Below are 24,550 nucleotides of genomic sequence, written 5' to 3' on the forward strand. Positions count from 1 at the left end.
CAGTCCCTAGCCGCGCCCGGCCCCGTGGTGACCCAGAGCTCCGCGCCTGGCCCCATGGTGACCCAGAGCTCAGACCCCAGCCTCGCCTGGCCCTGTGGTGACCCAGAGCTCAGCCCCTAGCCGCGCCTGTGGTGACCCAGAGCTCAGCCCCCCAGCCACGCCCGTGGTGACCCTGAGCTCAGCCCCCAGCACGCTGATCCCTTCTGAAAATCTGGCTGCTTTGGTGCCCAGCTGGGAGCTGAGCTCTTTGGAAATCTGGCCGGAGGGGATGTCCACTCTGCAAAGAAAGCCCTGGGGTGCGGAGTCTCAGAGCTCAGCTCAGCTGACTTGGGCTTGTGCGGCTTGGGCCGCAGGATTAAAACCAGCAGGATGCAGGTTCCCACTCGGGCCTGCCGGAGCCCCAGGGGGAAGGGCTCTCAGAGCACAGGTTCCAGCCCATGTGGGAACACATACATGGCTATTTTTAGCCCCAGAGCATGAGCCTGAATCCATTGACTTGGACTCTGGGACTTGGTGCCGTGGGTTCCTCTTTGCAGCGTAGACTTACCCTGCGGGGGGAGGGGGGCTAAGAGCTGTGGAAAATTTCATCTGTGCTGTACCAACCAGCCTGAAAGATGAGGGAAGCCTCATGGGAAGAGTCCTAGAGACCTGCAGGGAGACTGAGATTCTTTGGGTATGTTTTTAAAGTCTGTTCTAGAGCTCTATGGATAGGTTAAAAAACCAGCCCCAGAGAGATGATCATTCACAGCTAAGTGTGATAAATGTATAGGGGAATTTCTACAGAACCCTATTTGATTGCTAAAGAACCCTATTGGTTTAATCTCCACCAGCTGCTTTAGGGCTTTTCCATAAGGGACACGAGGGGAATGGAGACACAGAGTCTCTCACCTCTGCTTCAATGGTTCAAATCTAGACAAGGCCAGTAGTGAGCCAAGGTTGCTGCATGACATCTTATGGTGACCTCACTGAAAAACCCATTAACTAGCCCCCTTGCTGGCTGCCTCGGCCGAGAGGCCATTCCCCTCTCACTAGGAGGGGTTGCTTCTTGTCAGGGCGGAGGCACCCCGGTATGAGTCTGCTTGGGGACACGGTGATACTGGTGTGACACTTAATCTGCACCTGCTGTGAGGCCAATGACCTTGCTGAGGTCTGAGCGTATCCAGCCCTTAATTCCCAGGAGCTCTGTGGGTATACGGAGAGAAGCAGAGCCGGACAGGAACATCCAGCCCTGCCCTCGGGGCAAGAGGGGAGTTCAGTTTCCGTGGGCACCCCCTACCCATGGACCCCCTGCCCGAACAGACAAGTAAAGCAGCAATCTCCTCCTCCTTCAGACCCCTCCCGAAGGCCCACTTCTACTGCAAAGCCTCTGTAATTGCCCACCAACAACGGCCAGGCCGATGGCCAGCAGAAACAGTGTGTCTGGGTTATTTATGCCTTTAAATAGCCCCCATGTACCCTGCAGCTTGTCACCAGATACACAACCACCCACTCCTGTTCCTGCCCCCCCTCATCCTCCTCGCTCCCTCGGCTTGTTTGCAAAACCCAGGTTTTGTGCCCTGGGTAGGGACTGTGTCTCACCATATGTCCGTGCAGCACACAGGACAGGGCCCTAATCCTGGGGGGCTAGAGCCATGCAAATCCTGAGCAGTTGTGACTTGGGCGGGCACTTACCTGCGGAGACAAAGAAGATCCCAGCGCTGAGAATCACATTGTGTTTGCTCTTGTAGAATTCGCTGGCGGCCACACACAGGCCCCCGAAGAACAACAAGGCCACGCTCAGGATGGGGAAGATGCTGGATGCTCTCACGGCACCTAGCCGGGGGAGAGGAGAAGGGCTCCGTCAATCATCATTCACACGGTCTCACGAGCCCTGTGAAAACGCACGTGCAGCTCCTTGGCAAATCAGACGCTACTGACAGAACGGCTCAGTGATGGGAAGGCTGGTGTCTCTGGTTCAAACCAGCAGGGTCTGAGCCTGCTCCCATTAAAATCAATGGCAAGAATCATAACATTGGAGAAGTTTCGGGCTGGAAGGGACCTCGAGAGGTCATCTAGACCTGACCCCCACACTGAGGCAGGATCAAGTAAACCTAGACCATCCCTGACAGGTGTTTGTCCAACCAGCTCTTAAAAACCTCCAGTGATGGGGATTCCACCTCCCTTGGAAGCCTGTTACAGTATTTAACTATCCTTGTTGCTAGAAAGATTTTCCTGATATCTAACCTCAATCTCCCTTCCTACAGATTAAGCCCATTATTTCTTGTTCTACCTTCCGTGAACATAGAGAACAATTGATCACCCTCCTCTTCAGAACAGCCCTCAACAGATTGGAAGACTGTTCCCAGGCCCCCTCAGTCGGCTTTTCTCAAGACCAAACATGCCTGTTCTTTCGTCACAGGTACGGTTTCCAAATCTTTCATCATTTTTGTTGCTCTCCTCTGGACTTTCTCCAATTTGTCCACCTCTTTCCTAAAATGGGGTGCCTGAAATTGGAAACGGTATTCCAGCCAAGGCTCACCAGTGCTGCGTAGAGAGGGATAATTACCTCCTGTGCCTTATATATGACCTTCCTGGTAATACACCCCAGAGTGTTATTAGCCTTTCTCACAACTACATCACATCGTTGACTCATCTTCGATTTGTGATCCACTTTACCTGCCAGAGCCTTTTCTGCAACATGGCCACCTAGCCAGTTTTCCCCCATTTTGTATTTGTGCATTTCATTTTTTCTTCCATTGACTCCCACTGATTTCAATTGTACATGCTCAGGAGCTAGAAATACAGTAAAATGCTTGGGTGCTGGGAGGATTGAAGGTGCATTGAGATGGTTATGACTCCTTGATGCTGTGCCAGCCTGGTGTGAGTTAGAGCAGCCGAGAAGTTGCTCTAACTTATGCCACAAAGGGACCTCAGGGCAGTGGAAGATCACTTTCCTCCAGTACACCCTTCTCTGGACACACTCCTTTTGCCACGGTTGGGTGGGCTCAGTTGGTGCAGGTGCTGACTCCACCAGGTTTATGCCAAAGGAGAGTTCCCCTTTCCAAGGATAATTCCCTGCTGGCTGCTTATTGCAGAATCTGGCCCTTTGCATGGCTTGAGCAACACAAAGGGTTAAGAGCATAACTCAGGGTCTCTAACGAGGTTTCTAATAATAACAAAGTCCCTATGCTACCGGTGGGTCTGCCCAGACCTGCAGGATTGGGGCCTAAGGTCATCAACACTGAAAGGGCCGGCTACTGCCCTCCAGGACAAACCCAGTCCATTCCTTCCCCAGTTATTGCACAGACCTTCTGTCTGTGCTGCCCCCGCCCCCCACCCCTGCCGACTTTAATTCTGCCCATAGAATAGCTCTGCAGACTGGAAACTTCAGGACCTGCTTCACGGTCCATGAGCCAGCAGTACCTACCCTGACCACCATTCAGAATGATGAGTCAGGCCCCTCAAATAATGAATTTGTCTTAAAAACCATGAGATTCTAAAATGAACAAAGTCTGGTTCTTTTTATTTGCCTCCTGGGTTTTAACCTTTCAGAGCCAGGTTTTCCAGCTTTCCCCCACAAACATCAGGACTAGAAATGTACCTTTTCTTTTAGCCTGAAAGCTTATATTCTGGTATAGTCACATGACTCCAGGTGCTGGAGCTTTAGGAAAAACACCACTTCTCATGAGACTGGGGATAGCCCTGAGACTAGCAGTACTGCCATCCCCAAGCATTCAAAAATCATGGGTCAGACCCCCGCCCCCATAATGAAATCAAGATATTTTACCAAAGAACACATCTAGAGTTCTTTTTATTTGCCCTCTGGGTTTTCCAGGCATGCTTTCCAGCTTTTCTCCACATGAGGACTAGAAATTTACTTTTAAAAAAAATGAAATCTGAGACTCTTAAACAACAACATGACTCCAGGAGCTAGGGCTTTACGTAAAAAACCTTTCCTCTTTAATTCTCCTCCCCTTGTGAGCCAAGCCATTTCAGTACCAGCTTTGGCGGCATTAAGCCCAGGCAATTACAGAAAACAGGCCTTTTTGCCTTTTTTAATTGGACTTGCAAAGGTTGAGGCCTCCAAAATGGCCAAAGTTAATTAATTCAGCAAACAACTATCTGCTGCTAAAGCAAAGGCATCTAATGGGCTGTGCTCAGGTTTGGGGTTCTCTTCTCCCCATTAGGCCCGTTAAAATAAGCCCAGGGACTATAGAGCAGCCCCATTAAAATGAAATTCTGGGTTTTTTTAAAAAAAGGCTTCTTTTAATCTGCTAAAATGAAAATGTTTGCAGATGTGTGGTGTGCACGCATATATGTGCGATTGTGCACGCATGTGTGTGGGTGTTTGGTGCGCATGTGTGAGTGAACACGTGCATTTGTAGTATGTGAGCATAGGTACAATGTTTCTTTGCACACGTGGGTGCATATCTACCTGTGAGTTTGTGTGCATCTGTGTGGAATGCATAGGTGTCCATTTGCACATTTGTGTTTCCATGTTTATTTGCACACACATTTGTGGAGGTGTAAAAGGGATACGGCTCCTTCTTTCAGAATCTGGCCCACCTCCACTATTAGGTTCCTTTCATATAAACACCCATTCGTTTGCTAGGTTTCCTGATCAGGTGAAAAGACAGGGCACCCCAGAAAGCTGGAGGATTCTGCATTTCCTGGGAGGTCTGCCAGGTCTGTTTCCATTCAATCTACTTGCAGTTGACAGCTGTTGGCAGAAGACATGCCAGAGGCATCAGATCCTCACCTCACTGAATGCCAACAATTTCCAGAGCCGGCTGCGGAAACGCAGGACACAAAGGAGGAGAGGAATCACTGTAAAAAAAAAATCCTCTCGCAGCAAAATTGCAAGGGCCTAGCTCCTGACACTGCAGCAGCTGCAGGCTTCCCGGGAGCTGAGGATACTGGATATCTTACAGGACTGGGCCTGGGAAAGGGAGGGACAGATTTGAAAGGGGACAAAGGAGAAAGCTGCTTAAAGATGCTTATGAGATGTGACCTCATGACACCAGCAAACAGAAGGTGCCATTTACTCTGGTCGGGAGGCCATGAACCATAGAAGGACCTTTGCTGATCTGCCTCTACAATTGGCCGGCAAGAACCTGTTGGTGTTGGTTCAAGCAGCAGGAAGCACAGCTCCAGGCCAGGCACGGGCATCCCAAGCAGCACCACAGAGGGGCAGAGGCAGAGCTGATGCCAGAGTGTGTCTGCATATTATGGGAACGAAAGGAACTGCCAGAATTCAGGGAGGAAGTCACCATTTTGGAGAGTGATATTAATATTTCATACATTCTCTCTTTACATTCGTAGAGCCGCTGCTCTCACCCGAGGCTCTGAGGGCACGCCAGGAGGTAACAAGCAGAATCACTAGAGGCCGAGTGTAGACACAGACTTACGTAGGAGGTACTCGGACGTGTCTTGCTCATAATCTGCATCCTCCGGGAAATGATCGATTTTTTTACACACTCCTCGGAACGTTCCTAAGGAAACACAAACCCAATGGACGCATCAGTGGTGTTTTCAAGATCTCTCCAGATGGGTCGAGGAGGGTTCGAGACCCACTCTGGGGATGAGCAGAGAAGGTGCAACGGAAGGTCCGCAAAGCCACCTCCCTGCTACACACAGCTACCATCTGGCTGGCTTCCCTCTGGGTTTAACACCAGCAGCCGAGCTACCCAGGGAATTAGGCTCCAGAGCTGCCTCGGCAGCCTGTGTCTGAGGATTTGACTTTAAAACTTCTCCCCTCCTTGTAGGGCTTGGCCTGGGAGGCATTCCCCACAATCTGGCTTTCAAGTGCCGTCTGTCCACGGGGCAGGCTACCCTGATTCCTTATCGGGCTATTGCGGCACTGCTCTGGCCACTAGGAGATAGTAACTCTTGGAAACTCCTGGCAAGTTTGGGGGTGTGATTGTTTCCCAAAGCAACACAGCCTGCTGTGCCACAAACAGCAACATCTCTTGGCTGCCTTGAAAACCTTCGCCTTATTCACGCCTGCACTCTGTTACAACATCCCACTGCCTAGCTGTGGGTCAGCTAACGAACAGCCACCGAGCAGGTGGGCTGGGTTGTGACGCTGGCTAGTCCCTAGTGGAATGCCATGCACGGGAATCTCTCAAAGACGATTCATTAAGCCCCAGGAACCTTGCACAAAGATCCTTACCGCAGGCCTCTGGCCTCTCGCTCATCCCTGTGTGGCCCAGGCATGAGGGATCCATGCAAATAGCCCCATGCGCTGGCAATTCTAAACCGCTCCTCACGGAGCTCCATCCCACTGATTGCTCCTCAGTAAGCTTCAGCTTCCCAGCAAATGAAGGTTGTGTGTCAATTGACCTCTGGAGCACCCAGCTTTCCATTTCACTCAGGCAGGCCCTTGGAGCTAACCAGGGCAGGATCTGCTTCTACCCTGAACCGTTTATTATTGGCACTCAGGAGTCTCACACACAAGAAAAGGCTGAAGGTTAAAAGTGGCACCTGCCATCTGTCATCACAGCACCCATGAGCACCCAAACCCTCCCCACTTTCCCACCCCTCTCCCAACAGGTTCACAGATTCCTGGCTCCCCCCCCCCCCCGCCCTGTGTGTGCTCCCCGAGGGCGAGGCACCCAACACCCCCTCACTCTGACAGGCTCCCAGAGTTCTGTGCGCTGCACAAACGCCCACTGACCCAGACACAAACATGGACACCGGAGCAGCTAGGAGCTGGCGCTGGGAAAGAGCTCTGGGGAAGGACACGTGTTTTACGCTCACACCAGGCATCCCACACAGCCACAGCCCCCTATACCTAATGCTGACCCACTTGTTGTGTGACGTCCAATCCTCCCCTCCCCTCCCCACCCCTTCCCTCCCTTGCACTTTGGGGAGGTCGTCAGAGCTGAGGCGTTCCCCTTTCCCTCTGGAGAGCCCTGCTCTTGGGTGGGGTTTGCTGCACTGTGCTCGATTCCTGGGAATTCACTTTGCTCCGTCATTTCCAGGGACACTGCTGCGACCTAGCTGCATCTGCAGGGAAGCCTGACAGATTTAACTCTTCCCAGCTTTGCTTCCTTGGCTGTAGTGCTGACCCTTCGTCACCTCCACAGCAGCCAAACCCGCAGAGGGTCACGTTTGGGCAGCGGAGCCCCCGTGGTGCCACGGTTTTCCTAGGCTCCTGGAACGGCTGGAGCTGACCATCAGAACGTGTTGCTCTCTGAAATTACACATCGATTCCCCCAGTGAGAGGAAGGCCTGTTTGCTAGAGGAAGCTACCTCCGTTTGCTGTCAGTGATCATCTGCGACTCAGTTGTTATTGAGCCAGGCTGGGTTCAGACCAGCGACTTACAGGGAAAATTTGCTTTCCCTTCAGCAAGCCTCTGCGCCAGAGCAGCAATCTGAGCCATCACATTCTCTGTGCACCAGCTGTTCCTCTGCAAGAGTAACTGGGTACCCCACTCTTTTCTGCTCCTGCCTGACCCCATTCCCGTGCCCTGGGGTGGTATTGCTGTGGGCTGTGTCCCCCACCCCCAATGAGGACGCAATTCCTGTAATTATTCTGCAAAGCATGCTGGGACATAGGTGCTGAAACTAGAGGTGCTGGGGGGGTTGCCACACCCCCGACTTGAAGTCATTTCCATCATAGGCAGTTAGGTTCAATGGCTCTCAGAACCCCCACTCTACCAATTGTTCAGCACCCCTGTGCTGGGATATTGAAAGTCACCGTATAAATGTAAACTGTGCTTATTTCTTTTAATAGTCCCAGACCCTGCTATCTTTACTGATCTCCTACAGGATTCAGCGGGCCTGTGTAATTGATCTAACCTGAGTGGTTTGCCCTCTCTCTGGCCAGCGGTGCTGCACAGTGGTTGCATTGTTGTACTGGGAACTATTCTCAGCATCTGATGCAGTGAGCTGTAGCTCCCGAAAGCTCATGCTCAAATGAATGGGTTAGTCTCTAAGGTGCCCCAAGTCCTCCTTTTCTTTTTGCGAATACAGACTAACACGGCTGCTCCTCTGAACCCTGTCATTCTCAGCCCTGTTATTATTCTGCAGTTATGTACAGCCTGCCTCTGGCTAGTATTCAACTGAGTCTCACTTTCCTCCCTGTGTGATATACAGAGGCACTTGTCTCGAAAGCCGGCCAGTTGAAAGCGTGCTTGTCCAGCACTGACGCTGCCTGACGGGCCGAAAGGCACGAATGAACGTTCCTTTTCTTCTGTTAAGCTCAAATAAAGCAGGCAAGGCAACAATTTGCTCTCACTGCCCGCCCGCTTCGGGCAAATCCTTCACTGGGTTTTTAGTGGAGAATCATTCAGTGGGTCTGTAGATAAAATCCTCCCAGCCCTTTCACTCCACATTCTCTCATTTGAATGGAAAGCCCTGCAAGTTATGAGCTCATCTGTTACCACTTGGGAAAACTTTCCCAGGCTTCAGCCCTGCCACTGTGCCTGTCTGACTGGGAGGGATAGCTCAGTGGTTTGAGCATTGGCTTGCTAAACCCAGGGTTGTGAGTTCAATCCTTGAGGGGGGCATTTAGGGATCAGGGCAAAAATTGGGGATTGGTCCTGCTTTGAGCAGGGGGTTGGACTAGATGACCTCCTGAGGTCCCTTCCAACCCTGATATTCTATGATACTAAGAGGGAGGCTCATGTCATCTCCTCCCAGGCTAAGTACTGGACTGCTCTGCTAGATAACCCAACAAAGACACAGATTGCCAAGCTGCTGCTCGTGCTCAGAGGCACAAGAGCGTTCAGAGAGATCAGCCCCTCTTCCTCACAGTGTGGCCTCTTCTCTCTAGCTACTTATCTGTAAAGAGGAGCAGCTCTGATCTGCTGACCTGCAAACACATAGTGTGAATGGCCAGACAGGCAGACCAGGATCCTGAGCAGTGGGTATAATAGGCCAGGGGATGCTAAGCCTCGGGCAGTAGGAGCAGGGCAGGGGACTAGCCTCCCCGAATGGGGTGTTCAGGCACTGCCCATGATCCTGAGACACATGGGAACCTATTTGAATAAAATAAGGTCTGGGCCAAACCTTTGCCTAAAACAGAGATTTTTTTGGCGTATAGATAAATTCAGTTAAACTTTAAACAAACAAAAGGTCCTGAGAACACCCCCGTCTCTGGCTGCTTCCCCATGCTGCTCACCTTGGCATCCGTGGGAGAGCTGCTGGGAAGGTCAAAGGCAGCAGGACAGCGGCCTGGCTGGGTTTCAGCCAGGACTGGGGATAAAGAAGCCACAGGGAAGCCTGGTCTCATGGGACAGATTCTGATCTGAGTTGCACAGGGAACATCGATGCTGTAGCTGCTAGAGCACGGCTTGGTACCGCACCTGGAGAGCCCTAGTGCGGCTACGTCGGACATCACGTAGTTAACCCACCTCTCCGAGAGGGGAGAACTCTGCTGATGGAAGAATTCTTCCGTCGACCTGGCCATGGGGTTGGGGCGACCTAATTACACCGCAAAAGGTGCAACATTTTCCACAGCCCTGAGTGATACTGCTAGGCTGAGCTAGTTTTTAGGTGATCAGGCCACAGATGCAAACCCAGACAACAGCAGTGTAACTGAAACCAGGATCCCCTTAGAGCTGGTTGAAAGAATTCCTGCAAAACGTTTTTTTCATTGGAATTTGCCGATTTGTCAAAATTAAAACGTTTCACAGGGACCGTCTGATTTCAGTTAAGTTCCTCTTTAACCCAAGAAGGTTTCAAACCCTGCCTGCCAGGAACACTTCCTTTGGAAATCTGCCTGGTTTCATGCCAGCTTTCCTGCCCAGATCCTTGGCAGTACACCTGGTGGGCTGCTGGAGACCCCAGGGCTTCCATGGTCCATGACTCTGGGACAGCCCGCCACGCAGATTGCCCCTTGGTCAGTGACCCCAGGGCTTCCACAGTCTGTGGCTCTGGGGGCAGCCTGCCAGATGGACTACACGGTGGCCAGGTGCCCCAGGGCTTCCAGGCTCTGCAGGGCGTTCTACCCTTGAGCCAGGGCTCCATTCCCTTTTGCAGAGAATTTTGAAATTTTGGGTTTTATTCCAAATCATTATGAAACCAAATTTGGAAATCTCAAACTCTTCCAGGAAATGCGATGACCTGTCTTTGCCCAGCTCTAGTCCTGTTCTTAATATTTACAACCACAGAAGTTTGTGGAGATTTGTGTAGCCTCTAGCACCCTGATCCAGCATCACACTCAAGTATGTGCTTAATTTTAAATAGTCTCACTGAAGTCAACTGGGACTGCTCAGATGCTCAAAGAAAAACACATGCTAGAAAGCTTTGCTGGATACAGGCCCAGGGGGGCACCCAGTGGTCCATGCATATCTCAGGCTCCTCCAGTTTTTCACTGGTGTAAAAAGAACAGGAGGACTAGTGGCACCTTAGAGACTAACCAATTTATTTGAGCATGAGCTTTCGTGAGCCGCAGCTCACTGCATCGGTGTAATTCCACTAGTTTCAGTGAAGTTACTCTGGATTTACACTGGTGTAGCTGGGATCTGACCTGACTCCCAGACCTTCAGAAGCATCTTGGAGAGAACCCTCTGCGTCATCTCTGACTCCTCTACGTGGCTGCTGCGTGGAGTCCCGGGGACAAAACGAACCACAGAGAATAGCACACCAGCCGTCGCAAGCAGGAGCACGTTAGTCCGACTATAGGAGCAATTCCTACTCTGCAACAGGGCTCAGATTTCAAGCATTCAAATTCAATCCAGACGGTCAAAAATGCAAATAATTTCAAAATATGAGTAAATTCAAGGAAGCTGTAATCTGTACAACACATATACAATGCACATACTGACTCAAACACACCCAGATCCAGCACACACACTACACACATCCTGACCCAGCATATATACGCAGTGCCATTAGAAACGTGTTCTGACCCAGCGCAGGCATATGCCCCCCCGCGCACACACACACTGATTCAGCATACACCCACTCCCATATACGCACAGACCCACTCTGCACACCCTGCCGCCACACACGTCCGCACTGAGAAACACATGGGCCATGTGCAAAGTGGTAGAATCCTTCGCCAGGAAGAGATTCGGACATGGCTCAAACGGAAAGAGTCCGATTCTTCGCTGCTGATTAAGAAACAAGGGTTCTGCATTAAATGAGTCTAAACCTTACAGTGGCTGCACTTAGAAATCAATTTATAACCTTCCTGGTGCCTCCTTCAAATCCATTTGGCTTCACTCGCATCTCAAAGCTACACAAAGTCTGAGCTCTGTTCTATTCAATATAGATCTGCCCTTTGTGCCTTTTAATGGCTGGAATGCTCCTATTAGCGAAGAGCATGATGCTCAGTGTGTGGAACTTTACAAGACCTTTCCCAAGTGCACTGGCTCACTCTCAGAGTCTGAACATCTCCAGCTGTCATAAACTCCTGGGCAGGGTCATGGGGCCAGCATTCATTATCTGATTAGAGAGAGAGAGAGAAATGTTTTCGCTTGATACAGTGTGGGAGAGAAGTTTGGAGACAAAGTCAGTCTATTGGTGACGTGTGGAAATGAGAATACTAATTTCCCTGGGTTTTATCTCTTCTGAAGTTCTCCTTGTCAGTCTAAACCAGCACGGGGAGCCCTGGCCGGTGCTGGAACATGGCTGAGCATCAGGCTGGCTGATTCAGCTGTGAGCAGAGGTTAAAGTAAGCCGGTACGCCCCGGTACGGCGTACTGGTAAGAGCTGGTGCGCTGTACCAGGACCGGCTTTCCGAGAGGGCAATTTAAAGCCCTGGGGTAGCGGCGGCGGGGCTGTGGCGGGGATTTAAGGGGCCCCGGAGCTCCAGCCGCTGCTACTGCCCCGGGGCCCTTTAAATCCCGGCCTGAACCCTGCTACCCGAGCCACCCCTACTGCCCTGGCCCTTTAAATCCCCGCCGGAGCCCTGCTGCCAAAGCCCTGGGGTAGCAGCGAAGGGGCTCCGGCGGGCTCTTTAAATCCCCGATGGAGCCCGGCCACCGCTATCCCAAGGCTCGGGCAGCAGGGCTCAGGCGGGGATTTAAAGGGCCAAGGCAGTAGGGGTGGCTCGGGCAGCAGGGTTCAGGCCGGGATTTAAAGGGCTCGGGGCTCCGGCAGCTGCTACCACAGTGGAGCCCCAGGCCCTTTAAAGCTCTGCCAGAACCCTGGGGTAGCGGTGGCAGCCGGGAGCCCCCGGGGCTCGGGGGTGATTTAAAGGGCCCAGGGCTCTGCTGTGATAGCTGGAGCCCTGGGCCCTTTAAATCACCCCCGAGCCCCGGGGCTCCCAGCCGCCTCTGCAGCTGGTAGCTCGGGGGTGATTTAAAGGGCCCCGGGCTCCCAGGGATTTAAGGTCCTGCCGCTTCCAGTTGAGGCCATGCCCCCTGCTCAGGACTCCGGTGTACCGGTGAGTCCTCTAACTTACTTTCACCCCTGGCTGCGAGGCAGGTCCAGACTTCACTGTGGGGAACCTGGTCTGGCTTTTTAGATACGCCTAATAGATGACTGGCCAAAGGACACAGGAATGGGGTGTGGGAGAGGGAGAGGGTTAACCCACATGGCTTTCCATGATGTTCCACATCCCACAATGTTTCATGCGTGTTGGCATGTCAGATAGTTTTAGTTCCTGTGTTGTGTGTGTGTGTTTTGGGGACGGTAAAGTACAGAAGGAGCCATTCCATAGTAGTGTATACAGGAGAATACACCAAGAATTTAACAAGATTCACAAAGGGATTGTGCATTTCTATGGATCTCAAAAGTATCCAGCATTATTGTAATTAATGCTAACAGCCATTTTGGCAGGGACATGAAACCTCTAGCTTCGGGGCTTTAGAGAGCAGGATGAGACCTAACGTGGGGGCAGATAATCCCATGGCTGCTGCTGTGGTGGGATCTTACACCTTCCCCAAAGCGGCTGACACAGGCCACTGCCAGCCACAGGATACTGGGGTAGATGGACCTTGGGTCTGAAACCATCTGGCAATTCCTAGGTTCCTAAGCCTGGTATAGAAAGCATGTCCGTTCTCGGGCAACCACGGATACTGACAGGACAGCAAATTATTTGGAAATTGCAATTCTAACACCCTCCCACACACCCACACACACACTCCTCATTCTGGAACAAAAAATGTGACAAACTGAACAGCTGAAGGGGTGGGGAAGAGCGGTGTCATTCCTAAAGCCTGCGAGCTGCCTGGATACCACAGAGGTGGGCTTGGGACGAGAAAACAGATCCAGGCAGACAAGCAGGCAGCAGGACTTGGACTGCCCAAGTTCTAACTGATGCAGCAGTAGGGTTGCCAACCCTCCAGGATTGTCCTGGAGTCTCCAGGGACCAAAACTTTAATGAAAGATTATGTCATATGATGAAACCTCCAGGAATACGTCCAACCGAAAGTGGCAACCCTACGCAGCTGGTCCAGAGGACACCATCGCAGCCTACAGCAGGCCGTGGTGGAAGCACCGACCAAAGCAGGCCAGCAATCTGGTACCGCTTGGTAGCACTTGCTCTCCTGTCTGCCATCATGTGTGCTGTGCGTGGGTTGCTGCCAGGGCAGAGCCTGCTCAGCTGGGAGCAAGGAAGGCAGGTGGGGCACTCACTCTGCTGTGAGCTGCTTGACATGGGATCTGGACAGAGCTGTCTCCGGGAAGGTCTGTAGGGTGCATGGGCAGAGGGCACAGGGTCCTAGGCAGCCATAAAGGTCACCGAGATCTCATGCCCAGGCTGCAGGGAAGGGGCCACCCCAGGGAGAAAAAAGGCTATTGCAAGGGAAGGGACATACGATTCAGTGGCAGTTCCTGGGCTGGCGAGAGCATGGAGGGCTGGCCATGCTCCTGACACACTCTGCTGCCCTCCCCACCACAGGGGCACTGGGCCAACTCTGGGGGAGGAGATCTGGCTCCCTGTTTGGTTTGGATGGGGAACAAAGTGCCTAGAGCTGGACTCACCAAGGAGCTGCAGGAGAAGGGTGCTAGGGCCCAGCTGAACAGACTCAAAGGCCACTGGCTGCGGGACCAAGGTGCTGCACAGGTCACTGTGTACCCGGGGGAAGCTAAGCCCTGAGGAAGGGGAATCGTCAGAAGAGAGGAAAGGGGAGAGAGGGAGCGAGAGCCGAGCTGGGGAGGGAAGGGGTGAGAAAGGGCCCCCGGGGAAGAAGTTGAGGGAGGGTGTGAGAGTGACAGACAGACAGAGAGCTCTGGCTCCCAGCGCCAGCCGCCATGTAATGTGCGCAAAGCCAGCCGCGCGCTTCCCGAGCTGCCCATCACCCAGCCCTGCGCCCCGCAGAATCTATTTTATGCTTTGACATTTATCTAGGATTTTTTACTCCACGCTATTCATTAACCCAAGATAGTTACCGTGGCAACCGTTAAGTCACATGACACCCAGAAAAAATGCCCAGCTTTTGAGCAAACAGCACAACAGTGTAATTCAGAGAGAACGATCCTGGAGCCCGAATGCTGATGGCTCTCCCACAACACAGACTTGGCCTTCTCCCCTCACCCTGATTCAGGAGCACTGGGGATGGGGACAGGAGGTAGCCCCCGTTCTCTGTCAACCCTCTGTGTGCGTTTCCAGATAGGGCGGTCTAGGAAGAGGGAAGCTGCGGCAGTGTCTACGGGATCCCCCTGTATGTACATCCCGAGTGACGGGACGGGGACCAGCCCTCCACGCACTCGGCTACTCCCGAGGGGCAGCTACTGCTTCACACACATACTCAGCTCAGTGCCCGACCTCCTGATAGGCCGCGGTGGTTACCGCCAGCCCTACGACCCACCCAGCCACCTACCCGTTATTAAAGGAGACCTGCAAAGGGAAACTAAAGCCGGGCTTGTGCCCTTTCCTGCTTCTTTATCCTCTAGCAGGAAAGCCTGGACTGAACTCTTTCCTGCTTGCCATCTACGTGAGAAATTCTGCCTTTTTTTAAACCTGTGGGCCTGCAGAGAACAAGTAGCGTCATGACATCACAGATATCAAGGAAGCAAAGCGTGAAGAGTCAAGCAGGGAGGGTATTTGTAACCAGGCTGTTTAAAACGCTTTGCTGTTCCCCTTTCTTGTTCGCAGGTATTTAAGTCCAAAGCCCTAATAACATGTGGGAGAAAATAAATCTGTGTTACAAATTCAAACCCCAACTCCTTTGGTCCAGTACAGGGAGCTCTCGATCCACTTCTCAGACCACCAGTGAGACCAATAGTGCAGTAGCTAGTCTCTGCCAGTGATCAGTGCCTGATGATCCAGGAGAAGGTGTCAAACCCCCATAATATTGAAGAATTTTTTCCTGACCCCAGCTGGGAATCAGGTCATGCCTGAGGATTCCTCGCCTTTATCCCGGATAGTGTAGTTGTAGAGAGCATATGTTTGATACTTGGATAACTAGAGCTAAACCTGCAGCGGTGAGTTCCGCGCCTCACAAAGCAAAGCAAGGACTAGAACATGCCCCAGTGTCAGGGAACGCTGGCTCTGGATGAAGAAGCATTCACATGTCTTTTGGACCCACGGGGTTTAGGACTTACCTAAAACTCCCGTAGGATTGAAAAACGAACATCAAATAAGTTTGACAGCAGGTTCCCCCTTTCCCATCTGCTAAGACTAATCCCCAGCCTATGCACTGTGTCCCCCTGGGACTGTGCACTGCATCCCCTCAGACTGTGCACTGCATCCTACTCAGTCTGCTACAGAGTTCTCCACTGAGTTTCCTTTACTGCTCCCAAGTGGGACCAGCACCACTGTAGTGGAAAGCAATTACCCTGGGATGTTAGGGTGTTCGCCTACCTTAAAGGGAAAATAAACAAATAAGGGCGATAAACCCTTCTCTTTCAGGGCCTAAGCCAACCGCTGAGGAGCTGGGATAGGAAGGAAGGTGCTTCCTACACACACAGCTTATTCCCTAAGGCTCTCCTGCAGGGTTTTTTGCCCCTTCTTGATGCAGCTATTCCTGGCCACTGTCAGGGGGGGATCACTGGGCCGGGTGGACCCCCGTTCTGATCTGGTGTGACAATCTCTGTGCACGAGTGCACAGCAGTGAAGGCCAGAAAACCTCTGACCAGCTCTGAAATTGCTCGGTGCTCTAAGGACCTCCCTTGACCATTCATGGTCGCATGGGTAGACTGCACCACGCATGGGGCTATATTACAGTCGCTTTGCAATGCATATCCACAGACCTCCAGAAGACGTCCAAACCAACACTGCAAAATTTGAGAGTGTTCAAAATCCAAACCCAGGTTGAAATTTTGCAAGTTGTCCCTGAGCTGCACCCCAGTTCTAATAATCTTTGAACCTCTGGGGGAGGGGGGGTTGAGACACTGTTCTGGATCCAAATTTTGCAGCTTCACTTCATTTTTAAAATGGGCCTCTGGGCCAAATTCAGAAGTGGTGGAATTTCAGTGGGGTCAAATGGAGCTGCAGGTACACAACACCTCTGAAAGTCAGGACCTGAGTGTCCAAAGCTGGACGCCCCAAAATGGGACATCCACAATAAGTGGCCACTTGTAAAAATGTAGGGCAGACTTGTACTCACATCACAGGGCAATCCTCTCCTCTTCCTGGGGTAAGTCAGAACTCCCCTGCATGTGCCCAGAATCCAGGCACGGGGAACCAGGGCTCCTACGAACAGAACCCCACGCTTGTGATTCTGGGGCTTGCCAGCTTTCTCGAAGTAATTCCCACAGATGATGCATGCATCGGAGATGCCACTGTCACTGCTTAATGTAACTGAGTCATATTGTGCTGGTTTAATTCATACACCGGCCAGGAGGGATTGAGAAAAGGCAGAAGGCTTCTGCCATTATTCATCCTCTTCTTAGCTGTCCCTGTGGTGGATCTCAGTAATTTTCTCTCCTCGTTCGTGTGAATTTTGATTAGGTAACTTAGCTTATCACCGCACACAATACTTCCCTGGCCAGACCCCTGGAAATGACAACTGCCCGCTGTCTACCAGAATGTCAGCTTGTGTGATGCTGCTCAGGGAGACGCTTGGGCTAGAAGAGTGATCCACTCCAGAGAGAACCAGGGCTTTCCTCATCTGCTGCAGCAGCAGGACTAACTCTTCTCTCTGCTTGTCTTAATCTTGGTGCAGGTGATGTTTTATTCAAGGGCATGCTAGTGGACCCCAGGAAAGCTGGAACAGGATTCAAAGCAAAGTGATTTGGAGGTTCATTGTTTGTCATTTACATTCGCTGTGTATTTTGTAGACATATTTGCAATCAAGGACAGAAGAACTGGTTTGGATCACATAAGCAGCATCTTGAAACATCACCCAAATGAGTCCTCCCCCAGGACTGCTCAGCCCATGCCCTAGATCCTCTTTCCCCAGATAGAAGGGAGGTGGGAGTGGCTATCTGGGTAGGGTAGCGAACCTCTTGCCTCACTGGCTCTTCTACACTAGGAAAACTTTCCAAAAATGTCCTAGGGTTGCTATTATTGGTTCAGCAATCCACATGTTATCTAGCTTGGAAGCTTCCATGTGAATGGGCTCTGAGCAGGGTTACATGACATGGTGCTCAAAGCGTTACACTAGGGCTCCCACCACTACTAAGTTGGGTGGAGCTGAATCAGAGTGGGACGTTCTTCGAAAATTTCCAGTGTAGTGCAGCCGGGATCAGTGAGCCAGCAGAACCCACTTAATCCTTTCTTGGCAGGAGCTAGGCCAACTAATGGGCAGAGAGATTCAGGCAGACGCTGCCAACCTCATGCAGATGGTTATAAAGAACACACGGCACAAGCTCAATCTTCCCCGCCCTGGCACACTGTATCCACCATTGACTACTGCCACAGGCTCCCCGGGGCTGTTTGACAAATGTGCTAAATGGCTGTGCACTTTCAGCAGGGCTGACAGCATGCTGGCCTACTTGTGACTCCTTGCTCTCCAGAGAAAGCCTTTCAGAGCTCCTGCAGCTCCCCTCGGACTCTCGGTCAGTGGCCTCATTACCCTCCAGCGAGAGAACAGCTCCTCTCCTCAGTGAGCTGCTAATGGTGTTTTACTTAGGGAAGACTTTGTCTATGATGCAAAAGTGAGGGGGGCGGGGAGAGAGCCTGTGTCAGGATTAGCGCTCTCTCCGTCTCTCACGCACACGGACAGTGCCTCAGTTCTCCAGCCCTGCATGCTCTCTGTGGACTGGCTCCTGCCCTCATTGAAACCAGTGGGAAGTTTGCCGCTGGATTGCAATGGACGCTAGCTTGGACTCTGCAGGAGTTCACCCCCCACGATGGATCTGTGGCCACAGCAGGCCCAGTCCAAACCCACTAACACTGGTGGCGATGGCAGAATCCACAAGCCAAAGCCACGACCAGCTTTCCCACAAGCTTCCCTTTTCACTGGGTGTTTGGAGCCTGTGTCAGACAATCAAATGGGAAGGCATCTTTTCTCTCCTCTAGTGTCATACATCATAAAAAAGCCAATATCTCTGGTAAGAGACGGCTGAAAAGGGCTTTGCACACTCTGCTCCTCAGCCTCCTGCCGAACAGTGATGCTGCAATAACACCCTCCAAAAAATCAAAATCCCCTTTGGAGGCTTGGGGACACTGCTGGAGAAGAAAGGGGTGGGGGTGGGGGCTTAACAGTGAACCACAGAGCTTTGAGAAGAAAATTATTGCCAGAATTTTTGTGATCCGGAGTCAGTGTGATCTCTGCAGACTTAGGGCCCCCCCGGCCTGGATACCGGTTTCTCCCTTACTTAGAGCCAAACGTGTCATTCGGGGGTCTACATTTCCTCCTCATGAGGGAACATTGGCATTGCTATCACCTAACACAGGGCACCCTGCATGAAACTGGCATTCGCCAAAAAAGTGGGGTGGCCCCCATAAGAACATAACCGGCACTCTTTCTAGACACCCAGATGCAATCCAGTAACTATACCAAATGATGGGCCCTGGGGTGTTAACTGTAAGAACAATGGCAGGCAGCCACCTTTGGTCAACTGATGCTTCATTCCCCTACAGCAGTGGTTCTCAAACGTTTGTAGTGATGACCCCTTTCACCCAGCAAGCCTGACCCCCCTTATAAATTAAAAACACTTTTTAATACTTAACACTGTTATAAAAGCTGGAGGCGAAGCGGGGTTTGGAGTGGAGGCTGACAGCTCACGACCCCCCAAGGTCATAACCTCGTGACTCCCTGAGGGGTCCTGACCCCCAGTTTGAGAACCCCTGCCCGACACCAATAAGCGATGGTACAGTATATTGACCTGAACAAGTGTGTGTGTGAGCATGCATGTGTCTGTGTGTGTGTGTACACACTGCCCTCTAATGGGTGCAATCAGAACTGCTCAACTGTGTGTCAGAGCCATATGCTGGAAAGAGCTAAGGGAGATTCTCCGTTAGCTCATATATGACAAGGGCCTGTAGTCTGGCATAAGGGGATACAAGTTCTAGTCCCACAACTGCCATGACCATTGCACACATCAGCAGAGTGATACCCGGGAGACCTGAGGCATGCATGTATTTGGTACAGTACCCTTCCCTTCCTTTCCCAGAGCGGGTGGGTGCCCACTGCACAATTCCCTTGAGGTTTCCAGTGACCTTCACCCTCATGAGCATGTCACCTTTGTGAATTATCAGTGCTTTCCTGTGCATCTATACAATCGTGAGCTGAGATGTGGGACGGGGATGAGCAGATAGCTTGCTAGATACCCAGGGACCTAGGAAATATGTTGCAGTGCTTTTCATTTCTCCATCACCAGAACTATGCTTTGCCTGCCTCGGGAGGAATTCCCCTGGAGAGCCCAGTCATATTAAATATCAACAATTCAGCAGCCAGACAGGGCAGTAAAAAGAAAATGGGAGGAAGTGCCTGGTGTGAAATTCACAAACTGGGGAGCAGAGAGAGTTCACCGGTGAATCCTCCCCTCTCCAGCTGAGTGTTCATCCCTGTTCCGCGGCTCCCCTATCACGCTGTATCGCCCAGGGGTGCAGCGCTGTCAATATAACGCTTGGCTGGGCACTGGGGCATGATACTCTACCATCAGTTTGTATTACATTTGAGGCAGGGTAACCGCACACTAAACAGCATTGCTTGCCCTGGCCCTCCTCTGAGTTCCGACTGAGCCTGGTCAGGTGTGGAGGAGCGGGATGGCACACTGACGAGAGGGCTGTTGAAGGAACCTGTCAGCAAGAGGTAAAGGGAACAGGAGCAGCTCGGGTTATTTAACTGTATTGTCAAGACTCATGTCACTACACCCAGCATCAGAACCGGCTGGCAGATTCAGCAGAGAAGTGAAGGCCCTGGAGACTGAACTGCCCTCTTGCCCTTTGAGGTGGACCCTCTGGCTAAGATTTTCGGAAGTGATCTGTGCAAAGGGGGTGCCTGGATTTTGGGTTCTCCGCTCAAGACAGCATAAAAGCCAGTTGCTCAGCACTTTCTGAGAATTAGGTTCCGTTGATGGGTCTCAAGTTGGGCCTCCAAAATTGCTAGTTACTTCTGAGAATCTTGGCTGCTGGGTCCAGGATGAGGTACATCGGCAGGAGGTAGATGCAACTTGCATGGTCTTTGTGCTGTGTTGGTTCTGTGGAGATGGGGAAGACTTCATGCTCCAGAGGAACCCCCAGGGTCCAGCACCAACAGCCTGATGCAAGATCCACTAAAGTACACGGAAAGACTAAAGAATACTTTCTATTGACTTCAGTGGGCTTTGGATCAGGCCCTATATATTAACAGTCACTTGCGTTAATCCAGTATTCCCGTGTCCTTTGTGAGCTAGGGCACTGTTTCTCAATGACCAGTCCATGGACCAGCACTGGTCCCTGAGCTCTCCCTGACCCAGGTTAGGAAAGCAGCAAGCCAGTCCGTGGTATTAAAAAAGTTGAGAAACACTGAGCTAGATGACAGGTCCCTGCAGCATTCCCATTTACTAGCAGGGAATCTTGCTCATATTGGCAGATTCTTCCAAGAAACTTTTCATTTGCAACCACCATGCACATCAGTTTGATCATCTGGGCAGCAGGGACTGCACAGTAAATTTGCCCAGTGACTCTAGACTTTCCTACTACAGTGAGCCCTCGCTACCAGGAAGCATTGTTTTTAATTTAGACGAGCAGGACTCATATAGTGCAATTTGTATTTCCCTGGCTTTAAAAAGAAAGCCCCCTCTGCCAGTCTCTTCTGTTCTGGTTCTTACCCCCCTCCCCCGCACCACTATCGCATTGTCTGAGCACCTTCCAGTTGTACATTAAATGATATCTCACTAACCTCTGTCAAGTTTGGCTCTCTCTCTCATCAGTGGAGCGGTTTGCTTTGGTCGGGTTTTGGCTGGGGATGGTTTAGTCTGTTTGTATTGAGTTTTGTTAGAGGAAGACGCTGCTGCCGTGCGCAGGTCAGAGAAGGCAGAGTGACAAGGGTCCTGCTAGCGCTCATGATTCTAGCTCAAGGCTGGTAACATTTAGGGGTTTTCGTACAGCCCTAGATTCCAGAGCAACGTGAATACACCAGAATCTCCGCCGTCATTAACAAAAGTACATTCTTAGCTCTCATGGCGGTGGAGATAAGCTTGAAAACATAAACCCTAAAGGTTCAAAAGTCAGAAAACAAGCAAAGAGAAGTGCAGAGGTGCGATTTTAAAAATCTCGTGCTTTTCAACTGATGCCATGATTCTGAGGGACTGTACTCCTGATTTTTGAACCCTTGGGAGTGGCCACACTGCTGTTATTGTTTTCAGTGTGCAAAGCCATGAGTCAGGCCGTTATTGTTTTCAGTGTGCAAAGCCATGAGTCAGGCTTCCCTAAATGAGAAGAAAATCTCCATCCTCCTGCACGTTGGTACAAGGTCTCAGGCGGAAGGAGGAAATATCTTGCGTGAAGGTCTGAACTTGAGACCTGAGATCCATGTGCACCCCACTAAACTCGGGCTACTTAAGGTAAACAATGCCAAGTGCTTTTCATCAGTAGATCTCAAAGCACTTTACAAAGGAAGTCAGGATCATCATCCCCATTGTAAAGATGGGAAGCTGAGGCACAGAGGGGTGAAGGGAATCACCTAAGGTCACCCAGCAGACCAGCGGCTGAGCCGGGAATAGAACCCAGTTTTCCAAGTCGCAGCCCTCTGTGGTATCCACTGAGTCCTTGGTTTAAAACTGATAACGCTAAGGGTTTCTTGCCATTCCAATTCTACAAGAAGGAGACATTGTAACCTTTATTATTGTTGTTGGTTGAAAATAAACTCTGAATAGAATTTGTTACCGTATCTCTTAATAGACAGTTAAATGCCAAAATGTTGGGATATTAGACCTTTTCTCCCCCCCGCACCATGCCTAGGGAGACAGAAAGGCAATGACTATTACTTTCCCTTTCTAAGATTCATGCTACTTGGCAGCCCTGGGACATTTGGGAGAAAACCCCTTTTGTGTGATTTTGATACTCAGTGATGAGCTGCATCTTTTTAGCCTTATTCTACTACCTGTCTGTAATACGCCATGAGAAAAACAAGCACAACGTTCAAGAGTCTGGGCAGAGCGATTTATGTGGAAATATTAAAATAAATAAATATGGAAAGGGCGACACCAAGCAGCCACGAGCCTGCAGTGCTTGTCAGTCCCTAGAAAACCCAGCTGGGGCTGAAGCAGTGACCTACAGCGCATGGTTCCATGACTCATCCCCCTGAGCAGGCTCTGTCCATCTAACTGCAGTGACATAATTGTGGCATTGGGCTTGATGCTCCTCTCACTTACACCCCTGCAACCCCATCAGCTTCCAGGAGGCTCCTTCTGATTTACACCTGTGCAGGCCCTGTCCCTGCACGTTCAGGATAAGCTGGCTAGCCTGGCAAACCCCTGCCGAGTTATTGATATCAATTATCCAGAGATGAGAAGTAACACGGCTCCCCGCGGCTCCTCCCTCTAGCCTAAAAAGATCCATACGAGCTACTCTGCCCTGTAGACAATTTGCATTCCCGTGAGTTAGATTTTCTTCTCTGCCCGGACTCTGCGTTTTAGACATTACCCTCCTACAGCGAGGCCTGCGCAAAGCGGCCACTGATGCCACCTCTTCCTTTCCTCATCTCCAACAATCAAGTCTCTTGTTTGCCTCCCACATTGCAAAGTCTTCAGTATTGACCAGCTTCATCAGAGACAATGCAAACAGCTAACGAAGGGGCAGGCAGAGCCCGGTGAGACTGTGCTACAAACGTCCCAAGCCGATGGCCGAGAACAATCAAGCCAGAGCAGCTGCTAGAGCCAAGGGCAATACAGCATGCACAGGCCTTGGAGAAGGACCAGTACGTGGCTAGATTTTTTATGTCTTAGTCTTTCCCATAGCCCAGGAAACCTCATGGACATAGGGCAGCAGCCTGGCCTTATGATGAAATTGATTTTCTTTGCATGCTTCAGAGCATTGCTTGTTGTCTCTTTACATATGCATCTGTTTGCATAAATTACACTGGGGAGCAGCTAAATTAAGATGAGCCATGTGAGATGGTTTAAAAAAAACAAAACCTCTCTGTTACTATCTCCAATGAGCAGCACTCGCTCTCCTTCTTTAGATCGATCTCTCTCTCTCTCTCTCACACACACACACAGCCAAAGCATACTCTCAGAGCTATAAATCCAGAATATCTCCATTCACCTCAGTGACTTTACTCCAGATTTACACCAGTGTAACTGAGAGCAAAGTTTGACTCTTTGTCACTCTCCCCCCGCCCATAAGGCAGTCTATGTGCAATGATTCAGTTTTGAGTCTAAAGGGTTTCATCTAGACACACACACACACTTTCACAAGGAGTTTTGTTTTGGGAAATAACCAAACCCTGCCACCAAATCAATCACTCAGTCAGCGTTCGCCTTCGGAGGTACAGTCCCTTATGGGCAAAGGCACCGAGAGACATCGTGCAATAGACCAATGGTGGCAGGGTCAGCCAGAAAACAGCACAAGAAAGCACCAAGGCTGAGGATTAGTGGGGAAGAGGGCAAAGCCCAGAGAGGGAGAAGCAGGTTTGTGTGTCTGCTGTAGAATTACACTGAGCTGCGCAATTCAGCCGGGGCCTGAGAAAATGGATTTGTGCAGGCAGACACTTGTGACTGCACTGATCTGACTGCAGGATTAAATCCCTTTAATCTAGTGTTCTACCCCTGCTCCCCAGCAAAGATCTGAGAGCGGAGCGGTAGTGGGGTCTCAGATGTAGTGAGGACTTCAGTATTTGTACCAAATATAGCACACCACATTCCTCATGTTAGAGACAATCAGATCTAAATTGCTACAGTTGTCAAAAGTAATGAACAAAGTCTATGATGTGATGCATCATCATGGCCGGTCGTGTTTTTAAATTTGTGTTTGTTCATTTACTAACTAATCTGCACATTTCTGCACTTTGCAAGGAGTCTTACAGTCAACGGATGTGCAAACTGACAATATGTGTGTGTGAGAGAGAGAATAATGCTGGTGCTTGATTTCTAGCGCAGTTACAACTCCAGCTGAAGTCAACAGGAGCTCCTCCTCTGCAGAGCAGGCCCTGGGTTTTTCGACTGGATTATGATGTTTATGCACCTTACCCTGGGAGGGCGGAGGAAGCAGGTCTTGATTCATTTTCCCCCCAGGGAAAAAATACAATGTTTTTCAAAACAAAGTTCTAACAGGTTTATGTACCAGCTGCAGAGTGCTTCGGCACCTGAATTAAAAAACCCCTTCACAGCCCAGGAGGGAAAAAGCAAAAAGCGACAG

The 24,550-nt window shown here is 50.9% G+C and overlaps 1 protein-coding gene across 2 annotated transcripts in view; it reads right to left on the reverse strand.

The window, feature by feature from the left end:
* Positions 1–24,550, reverse strand: part of CACNG3 (calcium voltage-gated channel auxiliary subunit gamma 3) — a 60,784-nt gene that overhangs the window by 2,755 nt on the left and 33,479 nt on the right. Inside the window, exons 2-3 of one of the 2 annotated variants that reach the window (XM_073361369.2) lie at positions 5,388–5,471; positions 1,672–1,812 (exon numbers count right to left, since the gene is read on the reverse strand). In XM_073361369.2, the coding sequence (XP_073217470.1) occupies positions 1,672–1,812; positions 5,388–5,471 (225 nt within the window). The remainder of the gene's footprint in view (positions 1–1,671; positions 1,813–5,387; positions 5,472–24,550) is intronic. The other variant, XM_073361370.2, reaches the window with a different exon arrangement.

Source organism: Lepidochelys kempii, chromosome 10 (assembly GCF_965140285.1).
Source record: "Lepidochelys kempii isolate rLepKem1 chromosome 10, rLepKem1.hap1, whole genome shotgun sequence".
NCBI classification, from domain to species: domain Eukaryota; kingdom Metazoa; phylum Chordata; order Testudines; family Cheloniidae; genus Lepidochelys; species Lepidochelys kempii.